The following is a 22,384-nucleotide window of genomic DNA, read 5'->3' on the forward strand; positions in this document are numbered from 1 at the left end:
TGCCTGGCCTGCTGTGTTCCTCCAGCTCCACACCTTGTTATCTCAGACTCCAGCATTGGCAGTTCCTACTAAACCTATAAATATGCAGTTTTAGAAATTTGTTGCCTGTTCCCTGTGTAATTTATCATAATCATATTTGGATTCTCAGAAATCTTAAAGTTAGTCTCACAAAGAATATAATTTTCACTCTGACATGAAACGTAACATATAAATAAATCAATTGTGTAGGGATTAGATTGAAGCAATAAATTTAGAACTCCTTAAAAAACATTCAGTATCACTTTAGCTACTGTGAGAAAGCAATACTATACTTGAAAACATAATTTTCTGTTGACCATATAAGGGGTTTATGATACTCATACAATGTTAATGATTTTAAGACGCACTGTTTGGTACCATGGTTGATATTTTACCAAATTTGAAAATAAAAATATATAGGTGATGTTACTGATAAAATGGTTATATCACTGCATCTAGAGATTATTAAACTTCATTCCATAGCTGAGGAGTGAGGAAAAAACAATTTGTTACAAAATAAAATTGTAACCACATCTGATCTGGACTCTTGCTGGCCAAAGTAGCAATTTTTCAACAACCCGTTAGGGAAAACAAGTTGTTCACTCATATTTATTTACCCACCTTGACTAAAATATTAATTAATGACACCACTAATAAAGATTTTGAGTTTCACGAGAAATTCACAGATTGGTGCAGCGAGATGCACTTTTCCATTTGGCTAAAATAGGTTTTGTGCTGCCTCCAGAATAATTTAGCTTGAATTTTCCGAACTAAGGAGTACTGATGGTTAGAAACACAAGACAACTTCCACAATTGAGCCCACGATAGAATTTTCTCCTCCCACAACTGTGACAGGAGGTAACTGACATATCGGTGGATATCTTGTTTGAGTGTAACTACCATTTGAGTGACTTGCTTCCTTCTTTTTCCTTTCCTTTTGAAAAAGTCGGAAAAAGACCACCTAAGTCATAGCATAATATTTTTTCCCCATACTAGGGTAAGCCTGGCTGTTAATAGAAAGAATTACGAATGAAAAATGTTTATTTCAAAGTGAATGAAAATAGGTTTATTCTTTTGGCACATTACCATCAACTATTTGCAACATCATCAATAGAGAAGTCAATTAAATAAATTGGGACTATCAAGTTATCTTTGATTTATTATCTTAGCATCTTGTCTGGCATTGTGGCTGAGAGTTAAACTATCTTAGATGCTGGCAATAGTCACTACATTAGTGGTAGTTTGACAAGCAGAATTTATAACAGAATCAGGAAAGGGCAATCTGGTACATTATTGCAGCAGTACAAGGAAGCTATTTGTTACAGTTGGCAAGAAGCAATTTGTACTATATCTAACTGGAGAGTACTCAGCATGTCCTTGGTGGGAAAGGGGAAACATTTACTTATCTCACAACTGCAAGTTTTATTATCACACATATATTAATAAAAATGGGAGAACACAAAGCTTGAAAAAAATGAAATACACTAATTTTATGCTGGCACTTATAGAATTTTTTTATTTTGCTTCATCTTAGCTGAGATATTTCCCTTAGTAACATTCCATAGCACATGTAGGATCTGAGCTACTGTGGATAATTTCCACGATCAGTTTCTTTTGTTGCATTCTAGGCATGAATGTAAATTCAGTTCCGAAAGAAACAACATAAAGTTTGATACAACGAGAAAGGACGTTTCTCAGTGGGTCGAGATAAAATATGTTTTCCTTATTTAAATGAAAACTGGCAATGCCCAAATCAAAAGGTAAATATTGCAGTAGCTGGAAATCTGAAATAAAATCAGAAAATGCTGGAAATAGGCAGCACCTGTGGGGTGGGAAAATAAAAATTATTTCATGTTGATGATCTTTCCATAAACTAGTTCAAGTGATAGGTCATCAACCTGAAAGTCAACCAGTTTACACTCCACAGATGCTGTCTAAACTGTTGGATGTTACCGGAATTTTCTGTTTGGTAACAACCAAAAGCCAGCCTAGATTTCTGGAATCGTAATTGCTGTTTTTGAGTTATTCCAAAGCACAGATTTCGGGGCTTCAATGTGACAGCTGTTCTGTTATGGGAACTTGTATAGATTATGATTTGATAAGCCTTTAAAATGCTCTTAAGTATGTTAGCAACAACACAAAAATTTGGCAACCATTGAAATATATATTCAGTGTTCAACGATCATCCAGTTATCTGTACTATATCTCAGATACAGAATGTAGACTGTGTCAGTTATTCCTCACATCTTTGAGATGATACAATGGTATATTATTTAATTATACTCTGTCATATAAGATACCTAGAGTGTGAGGTATAAAAGAAAGGCAATGATGACTGTTGTTTTAGCATTCATTAAGATAATCAATGTACAAATTCACTGGTGCCAATGACTGTCTACACAAAATAATGTAAAAAAGTAAATATCAATTGTACCTAATTTAGTTTTTTTTTACTCAGTGTTAAAATAATATGTAATACTTTTGTAGATAGACAATATAAGATCTCATGAAAACAGTTTGTACGATAAAGTATATTGCAATATATTTGGTCTTAAACATTCAGAGCACAATAGATTCTGAAAATGACTAAAAACAAGACTACCCAAATTGTACTTAATTACAAGATTTGAATTGGTACATGCCTTTTTAACATACATTAGCCACTGTCAATAACACTAACTTCTTAAAACTTTTCAAATAGTAATTTTTAGAAACAAAAAGATAAACATAATCATTAATTTCAAAACTATTACTGAAATCATAGCTGATGCCAAAACAAATTAAGAACAAAAAATATGGTTTTAGAAGATGTTTGTAGGAACAGAGATCCTAGTAATACAATTCAACAAAATTAGTGGACACAGTTTCACATCAGTATCAGAGCTGGTTTGATATCAATAAAAGAAATGTTGTACATTATTTTAAATGTATATTATATTGGATTGAAGGGTACCTCTGTAGTAAGGTGACAGGACATCGTACACATGTCAGCAATACGTGAAGTCTTGTTTCGCCCTTATTTATTGCATTTAGTATTTTTTGGGGGGAGTGTGGCAAAGGTAAGTAGGGAGAATGTAAGATTTATTTAGGTTCATGTTGCATCGAATTTGAGACTATTTTCTTGCTATAACTTTTCTTTCATTAGCAAAATGTACTGACTAGTGATATGATGACACTGCTGCGCTTTTAACGCTGTCAGTTATCTGCAGCAACATGAAAGGTGTCACAAAGTAATTGAATTTTCATGAATGCTCAAAGTGGTGAAGCGTACTTGGTCCCACCTTCCCCAGTGACAATGAGCATAAAACATTTGTATCACAGCTAAATCTATTTTTTTTAAACAAATTAAAATTTCTTTTAACATTACAAAAGGGTTTTGGCCCATTACAAGTGGCACAAATGTAATTTAGTGACTATCTGTAGAATACAAAATCCAACAATCATTTAATTATTTCAAGAACACAATTTTTATCTTTTATTCCTATCATTACTTTTCAAAGTAATTTGAATTTTTCAGTACTAAATGTGTTAAGTTTCAAGTTTGGCTGTATTCTGATGTAATTATATGTTAAGAAATGTAGGTTATCCATTAAAAAAACAATTTTTCTAGTTAAGTGATTTACAGTTACAGAACAAGTTTTGTTACATATTCTGACATCGCCCTGCAAATCCATCCTGCGTAAGTTCTTTGTTATTGAAACTATAATGTTCAAAATTTCCATATAAATGCAAAATAGTAAATAAACTAAGCAACAATTTTCCACTCCTGTGGAAAAATTAAAAAGCAGCTATGGTGTTGGCAGAAAAAAAGTTTCAAAAACATGTAACATTTTTCAATATCCAAAGGCAAAATGCAAAAAAGTCATTGTAAGTATTTACTGAGAATTTAAGGCCATATTGTTACTGAATTTAATCTAGCACACTACTCACAAAAGTGCATTTCTCTTCCAAAAAAGTGTCCATGCAGCTAGGGCACGTGCTGTAAGATCTGAACAAGCATATTACAAAATAATGGAGAACTTAATAAATGAGCACAAGAACGTATACCTGTGCAGTTACTTTTCTGGCACATTTACCTGATGGGTTCAGGCTTGCACACTATTGGCGTGGTATATTGTAGTGATTCTCAAACTTATCCAGGTCTTCCTCCATCAAACAGTTTATTGCTCCCAAAAAAGTTATGGATTAGACTGTAATACCTGCATTGTCAATATTTTTGCTATTTTCCAATCTCTCCTCTGTCCTACTTCCTTCTCCCATGCCTTTATTTTCAGAGTGAAGCATTTGTGCTGTCAGAGCGGTGAAATAACAAAAAGGTTGACCAATTGAGAGTTGGTTGGGAGACTATCATTTTTGAGGTGTAATTGCAAGTGTCAGGTAGTGGTCACTAGGAAGCAGTCAAGCCTATTGTCAACCAACTACTAACCAGATCATGTGGCCTATCATTTGAGAATCACCAGTGCACTAGAACAGGACCCTCCATCTGAGTTAATCATTAGTAAATAGAGGTGTAACACCTAGCAAATCACAATTATAACAATATTTAAAACTGTGTTTACAGGAAGTATATGTTTATAAAAATGATTCAATTGTAAAAAGTCAACATGTAAACATTTAAAGAATAAGAACTGAACATTCTCAGTTATTTACAACAAGCTGGGACTTCAATTTCTATTAATTTTCAAACAAACTTTTATCATGTCATAACAATTTTGGAAAAGCATCTGCTTCTTCAGCAAAGTCCACAATTCCCATTGTTTCAAAGGAGATGACTGAGATACAAGTGCAAGGATCTTCTCTCTGCCTTAGAAAAATCACTGTTTTCTTTATGCACCCTCTCTCTAGTCTTTGCCTGATGATAATATTCTTGACACCATGCAATCTGGAATCCGGCAGAAACTCTTGGATGCTTTCTGAGTGGAGAGCTGACAACATCCATAAGTCTTTGTAGAGCAACCTGATTTTAAAAAAAGCAGCAGAATCCGCCACTCAAAATAGTTCAGGTCATCAGTGACAACTGGGAATGTTGGAATCAGCCTCTGTTAAAGCTGTGTCTGCAAAGGATAACCTGGAGGAGTGTATGGGGGTGGAGCAGGAGAAGGCTTAATTCCTCTTGACTTCATATACGAGAGAAACTGTTCTGGAATCTCAGCTAAGACATCCTTTGCAAGTCGAGCCATGCTCAGCACGTGGTTTCCAGTTCTGTCAACATAGTCCCGGAAAGGCACAAACTGAAAAACACATTTTTAATTTTGAACAATTGGGCTTCAAAAATTACTAAGGAATTGCACAGGGAAAATGTTAAAAGTTAATTCATGTTTTGCTTATGACTGATTTCTGAAAAAGTGAAAAATTCAGAGCAATTCCAGCCTGAAAATGAAAGGATTTGTTTCTTTCCTCACCAGGTGGTTATACCAAGTGCAGCAAAGAAACAAAATTTCTTACCATTTCAACAGTGTGTGAATACTTCGATCACAAAAAATTAGCAGTTAAGTCTTTACTGTAGTATTCATCATTCCGTACAATTTACTGTTAATTGGTGTGCAAATGGATAGTCAATGTAAATAAAATTTATATTTGCATAAATGCATTATCACCATGATACAGCACAAAGCTTTCTTCAGTTGTAAGATATTTAAAACATGCATTGGAATCAGTGAGACTACAAATTCAACCAGGTAAAACTGGGCACTGAGGATTTGATGGAACATAAAATATGCACATGCTCATTCCACGTCATTAGTAATGACCCTATCCAAATGGCACATGTAAATAAATGGGCCAATGCTCATCTCAGGCCCCACTCAGATATTGGACTGTAACTGTCTACAGAATTTAGTGTCTTTGTTATTCATTCATGAGATGTGGGTGTCATTGGCTGGGGCAGCATTTATTGCCCATCCTTAATTGCGTCTTGATTTGAGCATCTTGGTAGAGCCATTTCAGAGGGCAGTTAAGGTTCTACCACACTGCTGCAGGTGTGGAGTCACATGTAGACCACAGCAGGTAAGGATGATGGATTTCCCTCTCTAAAGGACTTTAGTGAACCAGATGGGTTCTTATGCCAATTGACAATGACCTGGTTGCCATTAGGACAACTTTCTTTTTCCATTGAGTTCAAATTTCTCCTTCTGCCATGGTGGCATTCAAATTCATGTCCCTAAAGCATTCACCTGGGCCTCTGGATTACTATTCCAATGACATTGCCTCTAGGTCACTGCCTCCCCAACATGCAAGTCACAAGTAGTTTTCTCAGACAAAATAGCACCCTGAAGCTGTCAGCAAAAAGATATGTAAGAAATCCACATTAAACTATGGGCTATAGCTGCTGTTGCTTATCATTCCCCAACCCACACAGCCACGATAATCTATTACTATCCTTTTAAACTGGTTGCAGGTCCTGATTACACCATCCTCGCAGGTTGACCTTAATCCTCTTTGCAACCAGTGCGCTCCCAACTGGGATACAACTGACATTCCCAGCACACCAGTTGCTTGCCACAAAAGCAAATGGGCTAATTTCAGGCAATTCTCTTGCTCATCCATTTGGCATGGAAGTTCATAGCTGATGCCAAGCTTCCATGAGAAACATTGTCCTAGACATGCAGCTACAATTTGAAGTCTACCTCCACTTGAAGTCCCCAGTGACCAACCACTGACTAGAAATATGCAATTTGAGAGTTATTCTTTAAATCTAATTTGAAGAGATATAAAATCAGAAATTGCTGGAAAAAAATTCAACAGCTCCGACAGCTTCTGTGGAGAGGAAGGGAGTTAACGTTTCGGGTCCAGTGACCCTTCTTCAGAAGAGATATACATCATCTGTCATGGCTGAGTTTTACAAATCCTCATATGGTAATAATCACACTATTACCAACCACACAAATTACGGCTTAAAATAACTGCTGCGATGTTTCTCAATGCCTTTCCTTTGACTTTTACACCAGTCTTACAATCTTAATTTTCACCATAGTTAGCATAGTTAAAATTTCAGCAAAAATCCTCATACAGTTTCTATATAGTCTGCGCAGTAGACTTAGAGCAGCATTGATTCATATTATAAGCATCCTGGGGTGATGATGACCCCAGCCCCTGCGATGTCCATCCAAAATCCTCGATCATGTTGGTAGATACGACATGTTCCCTCCCCACGGACACCTGAGTGCAGGCATAACCATGAAGAGGGACAGACAATCATGTACTACAACCGTCCACGGCCCTTTGCCTGGACCTATTAATGGCCACTTTGGCCAAACCCAGGAGCAGGTCCACAAGGCCCTCTGGCCTGCCTAGCCCTCTCTGCACAGGATACCCATCGCTTAGGACCATGGAGATAAAAGGCAACCAAAAATTTAAGAGCAGCTCTTCAAAAATTTAAACAGCTGCTGCAAACAAAAACATTCAACATTAACGTGGAAAATTGTTTTCCCACAAACCACAAAAACTTCATGTGACCTGGTACCCAGTGAAATTAATCAATGACAGCAAGGGACTGCCATATGCAGCACTGTCCACCCCAGATCCCTGATGGAATATCCCCTTTTACACTCAGACTCATGATAAGCGGTAGAGGAAGTTCAAGAAAGCAGCTCACCACCACCTTCTCAAGAGCAATTAGGGACGGGCAATAAAAGCTGCCTCATACAAGACACACCCACATCCTATGATTAAATTTAAACAAAGGCACTCAGGACTCTTAATTAGCAGAGACAATTTGTCATACACAACAAGATGTAACTTGTTGCAAGATAACCATAGGTATAAGCTGCATTTACTACACAGTCTTTGTAACTATAACTGTAAACATATTAGATTAGGTGGATCTAAATGTAGCTGGATCACCAACTCTTTCAGAAACATCACCTTATACAACATGAAGGGTTTAGAGAAGAGGTGGCAGATTGCAAGGCATAGCCATCATAAGACATATGAAATAGGAACTGCAGAAAATCATTTGCCCCTTGAGCCTGCTATGCCATCAATAATATTGTGCTGATTCCAATTGTGGTCTTTACTACAATTGCCTATATACCCCCATAACTGTTGACACTATCAACAAGGGTTATCAGTGGGTTTCTGAAGAGTGTGATAAACAGTGGTTATTATGGAAAGGAGAATATACCAACGAGGAGGAACTATTGACAGTGCCAACTCAGGAACAGGAAGGGAAATTTGGCAATTTACAATTTAATGGGACTAATCCATAAAAATCAGCTCAAAAAGCATGCAAAATTCAAATTATTCCACCTGTGTTGAGTTCTAAATTCCAGAATTATTTTTCCATGTTTTTCGATTAATATATTCATGTTCTGTTGAAAATTGCATGAAATGGCATGACGAAAGTTTAGATCTTTCTACAAATGGTCTCATCCGTGATTTATACATGGTTAGAATGCCTTCTGCAATTTGATAAAACATCCTCAAAATATATCATAGGAATAGATTTGACGACAATAGTTTGATATTATATTAGTTTTTCAACGAAAAGCTTAATAACTTTAACTAAATCATTTCCCTTTGCCATTCTTGCTGATGAATTTTTTTTTTATTGTGTACCATTTTGATGTTTGCCGAACTGCTGTGGAAACCTTACATTAATCTACATTAAACTTCATGTCATTTCTGACATAGCTGCTTAATTGGTCCAGGTTTCTTAATGCAATAATATTTCTTTTATTTATTACAAGGCCTCTTGAAGGGCAAAGGTTAGCCTCCTAATATTGATGGTGATTGCTCTGAAACTTATGTTATTCCAATTAATAGGTTTTTCCTGCATTTAAGAGTGAATTACTGGAATATTGATGGCAAAATACCCATTTAATTCCCTGAGAAATGATGTCTCTTATTGGAAGAGTTGAAATACTGTCCCATTAATAATTTATGACAGAGATAAATTAGCTGCCAAATGAAAACACAACTCATTACAAGGGGAATTTCTAGACTGGATTCAATAATTTTATCATTCTAATGCTACTGCTGAATAATAAATTACAAGAGAAAGAAACAAACAGGAAGGATTCAGTGTCTTGTGGATGTTTCATTAGACTGTGGTCTGGATTTTTATTACAGCAGAGAGTCTCTCTGTGATGTCAAACTTCACCATTCCCGCGAAAGCAGGAATGGAGTCAGGTCAAGATTTAAAATGGGATTTTGGTAGCCATGAATAGTGAAGCCTGATGTGTGCAGGGTAGACCTGGTAAGAGCAGTCCTGAATGTTAGATAACCAGGGCACCCTTTCAGCATGGTAAGGTAACCCTACAGATCTTTTTCCAGGACACCTTGGATGAAGTTAAGGTGCCCTTTGGGATTCGTAAAACTAGATATAAATGTGCATAAGAAGTTCACAAACTCATTACTGTGAATTCGATTGGACCTATCAGCTGACCTGTCAAAATCAACTGACAAAATTGCTCAAAGCAGCTTTCAAAAGGGAGCTGTCAAACTTTAAAAATCCTATACTTTCAATCTTCAAAAGCAAGTCTCCCATATTTAAAAAAGACTCTTTACTAGTAAAGTCACCACAGCTCTAGAGGACCATAGTGCTGCTCTGTCATTAGAGTTGGTGATGGTGAGTTTAATCTGAGGGTCATCTGCCTCAGGTGAGGGGTGACGTTGAGAAGGTGATTTTAGCTGGTGTGGGAATGAACCTACACCTTTGGCTTCACTCGACGTTGCAAACCTGATGTCCAGCCATCTGAGCTAAACGGCTCTCTATTCTTTAGTATTTCTTTCAATTTGTTGGTGTATGCCCAAGGGTTTCCATTACTGGATTACTAAATGTTTGATTTCATAAACATTCATTATCAAAGTAGTGTGCCTTAATTTCAGACTTCAATAAGCTACAAGGGGTTATAAACTTGTTGATGCTTTTATTAAATAAATTGTACACATGAATGAAATGGTTGTTGTTATAAGGCCTTATTTAGTTGATATAATGTAATTGTAGAAAATAGGTTTTATGAACGAGTATTTTATTTTTACCAACACAGCAAGGCCTGCATTTAGAACTTTATTTTATCTTATCTCTGTATGTCCCGAAATCCAACCATTGTGGATATTAGGTGAGCTGGCACAATAGGCTTAAGACAAAATGTGGTGGACAACCATGGATTGGCCGGAGTTTGCCCTAAGTTGGCGTAAGGGTGGATTCAGAGGCATAACTTGGCATGCAGGCATGAGGGACCACAATGTTGCTTGGGAGGGCATACCTTGGCACAAAGAGACATGGGTCAGAATAGATGCGGCACTGAGAGTATGAAGGTGAGAGGTAAAGGCTGAAGGGATTTTTTCTTTCATTTCTATACTTCAGATTCAGTGCCTGATCCCCGAGACAGGCCTTGCACCCAACAATCTCCTCAGTTCCTCTGAGGTCATCTTCCCTGATACCCTAAAGTCTGCCTTGTCTGGACTGAAAACTTGACATCCAGGCACATGGACCCGGGAATTCGCCCATCTCTGCACAATTGACCCCGGAGCAAAAATCCAGATGTTCATCTTAGTTTCAGTCAAATTGGCCTGGCCTCACAATCTCCCTTACCCTGTAAGCAGCTCTCCTGGTGTTGCTCTTGCCCAGTGCATGTAGTAATAATGTCAGAATTGTATCTGCTGGGATCAACTGGCATTAATTTGAATAATTTTTCTATTAAACAAAAAAAATCACACCTGAAACCTTCAGGAATTTAGACAAGAACTCTTGGAAGATCTTTTCCATCCTGTAGCTATTCAGGAGGAATGATTTAGTATCATAGAATCCCTACAGCACAGAGACAGGCCATTTGGGCACATTGATACTGCACTGACCCTCCGTTGCGCATCCCACCCCAGCCCCCATACTATCCCCATAACCTTACATTTACCGTAGCCAGTCTTCCTAACCTGCTAACCTCTGGTCCATGCAGGTTTTCAACCTAAATCCCTGATGTTTTGGGACATTTCCTTTGGCTTCCTCTAATCACAACCCGACATCTGCAACATGAAATGAACTGGAAAAGCAGTTTAAGACTCACTGACATCTAGTTCAAGTGATATTCTTAAGACTCATGAGGAAAGACAGCACTGCGGTGGTAATGACACTGGACTATTAATCCTGAGCATGTGTTTGAATCCCACATTGGCAGATGGAGAAATATGAATTCAATGAAAATCTACAATAAAATGGTGACTGTGTAACCATTGTTGATTATCATAAAAAGTTATCTGATCCACCAATATCCTAAAGGCCGATGAACAGCTCAGTCTCCAAAACTTCAGTATGTGCTAATCAGGAAAAAACAAACTCAAAAGAACATGCAGAAAGGGAGAGAAATTGATTTAATAAAATATCAAGTTTAATTGTCTCTATTATATTTATACAATTTTTTTAAAATTGTATTAGCGTGTGCTTACTGAGATAAAGGAGAATTATTGTAATGACTTCCAAGTGAATAGCGTGTGTGAGTCTGGTATTTAGAATAAAAGTTCATTTAATCTTTGAATCCTGTGCTTTTTCATAGCATTCTCTTCAAGGTCTTACCTGAACTATGTCTCTCTCAGCATATCTTCCTCGTGATGATATTCTAATTTCATCCCCATCTAATTCCTCCATTGCTCCAAGCAGAGAAGAGAAAAGAAAATCAGTGATGATATATGGATAGAAATGTTAGGACAATATTCTAATGAAGAGCAAAAACAGTGCAACAAATATACCAGAATAGGTTTAAATACAATGTTCCTTTCTCCTCAATGACACTGATACCACTAAAAAAGGATAATTTCACAGCTGAATTTTTTGTAAATAAGGACAGGCTTTTAAGAAGTTAACTCTCATTCAGAGCAGTGGGGAGAGTAAGAGGGGGGGTATTATTGCAGTACAGAAAGGAATGAGTTTCTTTTACTCTGGAGTACAACATCAAAGGCTGGTATGAGAACTGTTATAGCTTGGGGAGAAACAAGTATAGGAAGCAATGGTATCCTGAGGGAACTCTCTTTACTGTCTAGTGAAATGTTCAAAGAACTAAGGATTAGACACCCAGTAGTACTGAATACAACAGGAACTAGGTCAGAAAAGACAGTCCTGGGAAAAATGATACAATATTCCAGTGAGTAGGGGCTTTTGCTTACCTTTAAGGCCAGGAAATGTGAACAGACTTGAATAAGCCATGCTCACAGTTTCCTCTAGAAGTGCCCTGTACACATGTTTTTAGTGATAGGATTAAATGCGTATTATTTCGTCTGAAGATTTAAGATAAACGAAATGAAACAAGATAAATGAAGTCAATTCTTGAAGGATAATGACTAAATCCTATTGTACTAATGAGCAGCAAATGTCATCAGTGATGTTTGCAGACATCAGCACTCACTGGGAACTAGGACTAAGCCAGTGTGATTCAAGGAGCTCTCTCCCTTAGTCACTATGTATGTAGTGTGATTAGTTCATGAAATGTTGCTGCTCATTAATGTAAGGTCAGATTCACATCTCTATACAACCTCAGCATGGTCACACAATAATTCAGAGATATTATATGCCTCATGCTTTATTAAATGAAAAGCTAAGGGGTGTGTCACACATCAATTATCTGCATGCATTGCTTCCATGAGGAAATCTCAATCAAATCATGTGGCTGTCAGCACTTAACTAGCCAGGGTTAAACCTCCTCTGGGATTCAGGAGTCCCAGAAGTAGAAATCCCAGATAGCAAGGTGTAGAGCTGGATGAACACAGCAGGCCAAGCTGCATCAGAGGAGCAGGAAGGCTGACGTTTTGGGCCTAGACCCTTCTTCAGCTTGGCCTGCTGTGTTCATCCAGCTCCAACACATTGTTATCTCAGATTCTCCAGCATCTGCAGTTCCTACTATCAGTAGAAATCCCATTGCAGAATGCTGCTAACTAATCAGAAATGAAAAACTCTCCACTGCTGAATGAAATGGCTGTTGTTATAAGGCCTTCTCAGACTGTTGAAATAATTTTAAGACATCATTCCAGCTTGCATGGAATGGATTGCTTTTCAGTTCTGACAGCTGAGATACTTCTACACCTTTCACATCCTAGAGATTATAAAAATCTAACAAATTGCATTGCTGCTAGAATGAAATTTCTCTTCTGTACTCAAACCTTATTCTCCTGCTCGGATGAAACTGTTCTGCTATCATGAAGCTGAAACCTTATACTTCTGAACTGAACTGAAACTAATCCATCCCATAATCATTTGTTTCTCTGCATGTCATACACTTATCACTTTATCACTGTGTAAACACTACATCAATTAACACCAGATATTTGGCTAAGCACTTGCTAAGTTAAATGCTTTCTTTGAAATGTCAATATTCGGTCACTTGTCCAAGTTACTATGTGACCTCTGAAAACAAAATTACTTTCACAAAGATGAAAGCAAAATCCACCTGCCTCTATTTTAAGATTCCTACGTTATATATATATATGTGTGTGTGTGTGTGTGTGTGTGTGTATTTAGGAATCTCAATGCTTAAAATAGAGGCAGATGGATATATACACACACATCCTGTTAAATTTTATTCACCACGATAGTGCTATGAACCAAACAATCCAAACTCATGTCCACTCATTTTAATGAAAGCATGATACTAACAAACAAAATTGTCACAAAAGCAGCAAGTTATCAAAAAGTAGTTCAATGCTTTGAACTTGCACCATGAATAACAGATAGAAACAGAAAATAAAAGACTAATTCTAAGTAACCATGATTGGTGTACAGGTCTGATTATTTGAGATTGGGTATATTCATCCATGCAGTTTCTTAAGCCCACAATGCATTTGATGTTTATTTGAAAGAGGAATTTATTCTAGCCGCATTGTTTGCTCATTTTTTGTCTTATCTTTCAACAAACCATGAAGTTGTCTTTGTACATTCATCATCAGCATCTAAGATATCATACAGCCTAAAGCTTGGGATGTGTTAATCCCTTGCAGCTTCCCACACATCTCAATTGAAAATTATTCTGTCATGCATTCAGAACCTTTGTGTTTGTGTTCCTGTACACAAAATGGAATTACACTATTAAGCATTATTCTGCCTTATTTGAAGTTCAACAATTTCGATTTCTTACCATCAAATTCTGCAGGTCCAACCCCAACAATAATTATCGACATTGGAAAACAAGCAGCCTTTAAAAAGAACAAAGAAAGATAAATTGCAACAAAGGAAGAGTTATTTGAAATTTTAGTATGATTTGAATGTACAATGCTTTAAAAATGATGGCAGTGCTTATGTACATGCTTAGACTAGAAAGTATGCAACAATGTCATTTTGCATTTTGCACCTTTGACGTAAAAATATCCTACAGTGGTTCACAGATATTCTGCCACATGAAAGAAATATTAAATAACTTTATACGTGACACCGACACACAGAAAAAATGAGAGTATCAAACTGTATGAGGCTAAGAACAGTAAAACAAAATGGGTATTTTGGTCTTTCAAGGCACCCATGGCTGCTTTCCTACTTACCACTCCCATTCAAAATCTCACATATTCCTTAGTATTCTAAGGGAATTCCAAAGACCTATAATCCTCTAAATTAAAAAGTTTCTCTTCATCTCAATCTCAAATGACTGACTACACATTTTTCCTTTTCCTAAATTTCATGACGTTTGGAAGTCATTGAAAACTGCATTTGATATAACTCTTAATATAGACAAAAATAGCCTTGGAGAAACTCATAAATCTGTCAAAACCATAAACTCTCGTTCTCAGGACAGCCCAATGTACAGATTCAGCACTTCCAGAAAAATTTAATGCTTTGTAACAGCAGTTGGCAAACTTTACAAACAGCCAGCAGATGACTAACTAGAAATGTACTGAATAAAAAGAATGAGAGAGTCTTGAACAGTTATTTGTTGATCACAGGTTGGATAATGTCTTCAATAGTGCAAAATACACTGTAGCCCTTTATCCAATGAACAATTTAGTTTAGTGCATTCAAAAACTATTCCATATTTACATTGTGGATCTATCACTCTGCAGCTGTAAAACTATGTCAATCAAAATCTGGGAAATACCTCCACTGATTGGAAACATACCTACTACATTGGAAGCTGGTTATGATTGTTCAAGATTAGTTACCTCAGTCCCAGGACATCAGTACAGGAGTTCCTCAGGGATGTGCCCTAGGCACAAGCATTTTTCACTACTTCATCAATGACCTTTCCTCCATCATAGGGACAGACTTGAGAATGGTCACTGATGACTGCACAATAAATAGCTCTATTCACATTTCCTCAGATACAAAAGCGTATGTGTCTAGATAACGACAAGATCTGGATAACATCTAGGCTTGGACTGATAATTAGCAAGTAATATTTACTCCATGCATGTGCCAGAAAAACATCCCCCCTTGACTTCTTGACATTCTATGGCATTACCGCCACTGAGTCTTAATTATCAATATCATGGAGATTATCACTAACCAGAAGCTGAATTCAACTAGCCTAACTGAACTGAACTAACATAATCACTGTGGTGACAACAACAGATCATAGGCTAGGAGTTTTGCAGGAAGTAATTCACCTCCTGATTCCCCAAAGTCTGTTCACCATCTACTAGACATAGTAGTGTGCTGCATTACTCCCCATTTGTCTGGGTGACTGCAGCACTAATAACACTCAAGAAGCTCAACACCATCCAGGACAAAATAGTCCATCTGATTGAATGTTGAAGGTGGTGGATAGGGTGATAATCTCTTCACCATCAACACACAATGGCAACAGTGTCTACTATCTGCAAGACACACTGCAGCAACTCACCAAGATTCTTTCAATACTACCTAATAAACTAGCAATCTCTAGCTTGAAGAAAAGTAGATACATGGAAGCATCACTGCCTGCAAGTTACCCTCCATGTAACACACCATTCAGCCCCAGGAACTATCCCAACATTCCTGTACTGTCACTGGGCCAAATCCTGGAACTGCTTTTCTAATTGCACTGTGGATGTACCTACACCACATGAAATGCAACAGTTCAGTAATGATTCAGCAATTACCAGCAAGCATCACCACTTCTGACCTTATCTCATTGATGAAGCAACTGAAGGTAGTTGTGCCTCAGAGGAACTACAGGCTGAGGAACTACAGGCTCTTGTAGCACAGTGGTCATGTCCTCTGAACCAGGGGGCCTACGTTCAAGTCCCACCTCTTCCAAAAGTGTGTAATAATATCTCTGTTTCAGTTGCTTAGAAAATATCTACCCTAAGGAATTCTGCAGAGATGTTTGTGGAGCTGAGAGGACTGATCAACAACCAAAATTATCTTCTCTATGCCAGAATGACTCTAACCAGCTGGGTGTTTTCCCTGATTCCCAATGACTCTGGTTTTGCAAGGTCCACTCCTACTAGTACTACCATGGACAGAGGCATCTACAACAGGTAGATTGGAAAGTACTAGGGCAAGTGCACTTTTTGCTCGCGCATTCACTCAGCACGTGGTGCAGCCTCAGGCTAGTAGATACATCATCTAGGAATCAGCTAGCTCAGTCAGTAGGGGTGTTGGACTTTGAAACCCCCATCCAGAGTACATTCTGCACCTTTGTTACCCTCAGTGATTCTTCCAATTGTTGCTCAACATTGAGGAGAAGCGACTCATCAGCAGGCTGGGTGGGACCAGCACGTGGTCATCAACAGGAGGTTTCTTGCCCATGTTTCAGCTAATGCTATGAGTCAATGTTGACGACTCTCAGAACAACTTCCTCCTGATTGCAGAAATTTTCTGTAATCAATCTGGTCAGAGATGTTAATATACATCTCTGGAATAAGTTGGGTTTGAACCCAGGCCTCATTCTGACTGTATACACTGTGCTGCCACCTCTGGTGTGTCTGTCTGCAGCAGGACATAACTTACACAGGCAAGGTGATGGTGAGTGTCTGGGACATTGTCAGTTAGGTACAATTCCATAAGTATGACCATGTCAGGCTTTTCTTTGAATTGTCTGAGGAACAGCAAAACAGCCTGATATCAGTGAAGATGATTATGCACGTTTGGCAGGGCTGTCTATACCAATGTCAATTCAGTTGCCTTGGTAGATGCCCAATGGCCTATCCACTTTGATTCCTTTTATGACATTTTGCAATGGTTAGATACTATGGAGTGGCTTTCTAGGCTGTTTTGTGGGACTGGAGTCACATGTAGGCCAGACTGGTTGTAGATGACAAATTTTCCTTCCCAAAATGGCATTAGAGTATCAGTTGTGTTTTTATGTCAATTGATAATAATCTCGTGATCACTATCAGACAAGCTGTTGGTTCCAGATTTATTAAGTTAATTAAAATTTCACTATCTGCTGTAGTGGGATCCAAACCCATATTTCCAGAATATTAGCCTGGGTCTCTAGATTATTAGTCCAGCATCAGTACCACGACATCACTGTTTCCCAAAAACAAACCCATGTGGGTCCAGGAGAATGACAAGTCAGCAATAAAATCTCAGCGCTATCAATGCAGTTGCACTGGGCAGCTTTTAGTTGGTAACTGGTAACTCACTCAGAGAAGTTATCATATAGCTTTAATGGATACAGTATAAAATAACATGGGCTCCTATGACACCATGGTAATGTCCCTACCTCTGGACCAGGAGGCCCAGCTTCAAGTCCCAGCAACTCTAGAGGTCTGTAATAACATCTCTGAACAGGTTGATTAGGAAGATCTCTAAAATAACACACTGGGGACTTTTGAAGGTCCTTATCTAAGGAAAGTTATACTAGCATTGGGAAGAAGGTTGACTAAGCCAATACTGGGTATGGAAAGGCTGTCTTATGAGAGATTCAGTGGGACGGGCCTGTACCCATTGGAATTTAGAAAAATGAGAGGTGACATATTGAAAAGTACAGGATTATTAAGGGACTTGACATGGTAGATGCAGAAAGGTTGTTTCCCCTTGTGGCAGAGTCTTGGCCCACAGGGCATAATCTCAGAATAAAGGGCTGCACACTTAAAACAGAAATGATGAGGAATTTCTTCTCTCAGAGGAGAGTGAATCTGTGGAAGTCTTTATTACAAAGGGCTACTAAGACTGAGTCATTAAGTCTATTCAAAGCTAAGATAAATTCTTAATCAGTGAAGGGATCAAGCATTATGGGAAAAGGTGGGAATAAGGAGTTAAGGATTATCAGATCAGCCATGATCTTATTGAATGGAGGAACAGACTCAGTGAACTGAATGGCCTACATCCGCTTCTATGTCTTATGGTCTTATAGAATAAAAGTCCAGTCAAGAATGTCTTTGATGCAAAAATGGAACTTTCAATATTAACAAAAACTAGTGCATGGACAAAGATCCAACTAAACACCAATCTAGATGATCAAAGCCGATATATCGGAGTTAAATTTAAGAACTGTCAACATTTCCAATTGACTTTTCAATTATTATTGTGCCTGTACATATGTTACAACTGATGACTGTGGCCTGTCATGTTTTTAATGGGATTTTCAATTAATATGACAATCAAGTGACACTAGCATATATATTAATTGCTTTGACCTGTCTTAAAATATCTCCCTTTGATCAAGCGCTTGATCATCTCGGACTACTGCTTTCAGTATTGATGCAACGTCCATTTATTTGCTGGCACACCTTTTCAGGGATTTCATTAATATTTAAATTATACAATTAGAAACCAGCCATGATTTTAACTACTGATTGAAGCAGTCATACCTGAGCAGCTAATGAAAGTTAGCAAAGAGCAGGGGAGAGGTCCAGAAAGGCACCCATTATTCTCCATGTTAAAACATGTTCAAAAAATGCAAGTTGTTCTTTAAACCCAGTGCAATCACAGATAAATAACTGCCACTGAAATGGCAATAAATTTAAAACGTGAGTTGGTTTAAATTTCTATAGAGATCTTGAACTTACACAGCAGGCCCAAATAGCTTGCAAGAAAGTCTGAAGTGATGGGCAGAATATAATGTTGTTGATGAGGGACTTATCAGCAGGTTGAAGAATGCATGAGGGCCCCACATCTCCTCCACTGGTGATTGCTAAGGGGGGACACAGTGGCACAGCAGTTAGCAATGCCTCCTCACAGTGCCAAGGACTCAGGTTTGATTCTAGCCTTGGGAGATTATCTGTGTGGAGTTTGCACATTCTCCCTGTGTCTGCCTGTGTTTCCTCCATGAGCTTCAGTTTCCTCCCACAGTCCAAAGGCGTGTGGGTTAAGTGGATTGGCCATGCTAGATGTTGGGTTATGGGTATAGGGTAGGGTGACAGGTCTGGATGGGACGCACTTCGGAGGTGCAGTCCGGTCTCATTAGGTTGAATAGCCTCTTTCTACATGGTAGGGATTCTATTAATTAAGTGCTCATTGTGTATTTACATGGACAGTACTAAGTGCCTACCCCAGGATTTAGGACCCTGAGTTTTGGAACCCTGGGAGTGGGTTCGACCCAGTTTGACAGCAGCAGGAAGCTGTTTAAAACATCCAACCATCTTCAATCCCAGAATTTCTCCTGTGATCGGGAATGCTTAGCCAGGGTGCACCCATCTGGCTGCCCTGAGAATTCCAGGTTTAGTCTTGCAGCTACTTCCAAGGGGATGAAAACTGAACATTAAATTGAAGAAATCTCTCCAGGTCATGTACCCAAAGGTCCTTTTAAAAATAACACTAGAAACTTAACAGAACACAAATTTAAAAATGCATGTACACTGTATGAATATATCTATGGCATGTCTAGATTTTTTAAAATGTATAAATTTTTTAATTTTCTAATGTAATTGACCCAATGAACTTAGAGCAGTGTTCATATTTACATGACTGTAATAGTAATGAAATCTGAAATGTGTTTTTTTGCGCATATGAAGATTAAGAATCACAGAATTATTACAGCTGAATCCTTCCTGCCTGTGCCAACACCATTACTTAGTACCAATCTCCTGCCTGTTCCCTATATCCCTGCCCACTAAGGATATTATGCTATGAAAAGGACTTCTTCCAATTACAAGCATTTAACATTAACATTCCGCATGTTTGGAACTGACCTAGGAACCTCACTTCTCAACTAGTTGAAAGAGGCAAATGATCTGGATACCCAGCAGGAGGCCTTTATTTCAATAGTGCCTCAGCATCTGGGGAAAACAAAGCAAGAAGACTACTGACCTTATTTTCAGGCCATTACTGACTACTTAATATCTGCCACAAGAATTTAAAATCACTTCACCACAATGAAAAGTGACAGGTTAGTGCCTAGCCTATTGCACTACCCAGTACCTCAGTTCCATCCATTGAAAATCAACATTACTGGCTGCAAATTAATTAACAAATTACCTTAAGTTATTAAGAAAATGTTACGCAATATAAAAAATGCTAAAATTAAGGTTGTAGAAAGATGCTTCTGACATAGCAAAGAATTTGAGTTCAACACTGTGGAAACTAACATTGAAACTGTAAAGCCGGTCTTATGAATTATTAAAGTTTCCTTGTCTTGCCAGAAGCACATAACATCTGCTAATATTAGGAAATGATCTGGAATTGGCAGCTGCCTACAGCAAAGCAACAAGAAAAAAAAACACATCCAGCAAATGTCAAGTCTGCCAAGCACTCCCCACTGCTAAACCTTCCAGGCTTTAAAACCAGCATCCAATAACAAATTTCAGCAGAGTTGCGAAACAGCAACTATGCACTTTATACTTACTCAGATTAAAAAAATCTAATTCAATCAACCAACAGCTAATGCTCCAATTACAAACAGCCCATTTCTCCTCTTTGCCAAAATCTATAAGCATCATGACAGACCCATGATCTCTAAACTGTTTCTGCTCCATCCAACTTATTTTGTCCCATTTTGACTCAATATTTTCTCCCCTTGTCCAGTCTCTTCCCATTTTTAATCCATGACTGTTCTAATGCACTCAGACATTTCAACAATTTCCAGTTTCCTGACTCTAATCGCTCCTCTTCACTAAACCTTCAAGCCCTCACCAGCGTAGTCTGATGGCTGCCCACTTCTTCAATGAAAATAGGCCTGGGCAATCGCTATCCAGCACCAGCACCCTCCTCTTCCTGGCTGAACTTGCTTATTCTTCGAACAATTTCTCCTTTCACCTGTTCCACTTCCTCCAACTGAAAGGAGTTGCTACCAGCACCCTCATGAGTCCAAGTTACAGCTATCTTTTTGCAGGGTATATGGACCATTCCTTGTTCTGTGCTCTCAGCTTCCTCTTGAACGTACCCCCCACCCACTCTTTTCCAGGTACATTAATGATTGTCCTGGCAATCTTTCCCTCTTCTACCCTCAACTAGAAAACTTCTAACGACTTTGCCTCTAGTTTCTACCCTTTTCTCATGTAGCCCATTTCTGGCAGTTCCTTTCCCTTCCTCAATTGCACTGACTCTGTTTCTGGGGATAAGCTGGTTGTTAATAATGTTTATTATCAACCCACTGATTCCCATAGTGGCCTCAACTACATTACTTATAGGCTACCTTCTGTAAGAACTCCATCCCATTCTTCCAACTTCTCCATTCCTATTGCATTTATTCTGAAGATGCAAATTTCCACATCCATGCTTCTGAGACATTTTCCTTTTTACTCAACTGAGGATTCTAAAAAATCCCACCCCTCCATCACCATTATGGCTACAGTTGACAGGGCTCTCAAATGCATCTGACCCATTTCCTGCATTTCTGCTCTCATCCTTTCCCCTCTCTCCCAGAGTGGCATAAGGGTTCCTATTGTCCTCACTTGCTACTCCACCAATCTCCACATTCAAAGGATCATCCTCCACTATTTCGGCCACTTCCAGTATGATGCCACCACCAAACACATCACCCTCACTCCAACCTGTAATGTCCCAACTATTTATTTAAAATTCTATCAATTCTATTAGAAGAAGAACCAGTTCAATTTACTTTCTGGCTTGCTGACTGGGAGGATAAATTAATGTAATTGGGTGATTACCCTGCTTGAAGGCATCACGATCATTAAATATTTGGAAATTGCCTTGATTTAGTGCCAGATTCACATTAACATTGGAAAATGTGAAACCTATGCCTCAGAGATCAATAGATCTTTGTGGGCAGCTGTCTTAGTGACATGTGCATTCAACGATTGCAAAAACTGGGCCAAAGCTTTTCCACAATTAATTCAGAGTCAATCATTTCTAACTCGTACAAGAATGCATATAAGGACTTTCTTGATGGCACAATGACTTGGAAGCCTATCACAGCTGAAGAAAATAGATAACAGATTGACATAAACAATACTGATAATGTAGCTTTACATTTTCTTCAAAAATTCCAAAAAAGTTGGATCATGGTCTTCCTTCAAATTACAAACGAGATTCATAGAGAAACATATAATCAGTGCAAAAACCTCCAAGCAAAATTACTAAGAAATTGCCATGACGCAGATTTCCTTTAACTGTCTCTGGAAT

At 38.1% G+C, this 22,384-nt stretch overlaps 1 protein-coding gene across 2 annotated transcripts in view; it reads right to left on the minus strand.

Annotated features, from left to right (window-relative positions):
- Positions 1-27: 27 nt before the first annotated feature.
- LOC109938948 (copine-8) overlaps positions 28-22,384 on the minus strand; it is a 307,311-nt gene continuing 284,954 nt past the window's right edge. The window contains exons 18-20 of one of the 2 annotated variants that reach the window (XM_048610427.1): positions 14,079-14,136; positions 11,531-11,604; positions 28-5,249 (exon numbers count right to left, since the gene is read on the minus strand). In XM_048610427.1, the coding sequence (XP_048466384.1) occupies positions 5,061-5,249; positions 11,531-11,604; positions 14,079-14,136 (321 nt within the window). In that variant the 3' untranslated portion in view covers positions 28-5,060. Of the gene's footprint in view, positions 5,250-11,530; positions 11,605-14,078; positions 14,137-22,384 lie in introns of those variants that run through there. The other variant, XM_048610428.1, reaches the window with a different exon arrangement.

Source organism: Rhincodon typus, chromosome 22 (assembly GCF_021869965.1).
Source record: "Rhincodon typus isolate 14 chromosome 22, sRhiTyp1.1, whole genome shotgun sequence".
NCBI classification, from domain to species: Eukaryota; Metazoa; Chordata; class Chondrichthyes; order Orectolobiformes; family Rhincodontidae; genus Rhincodon; species Rhincodon typus.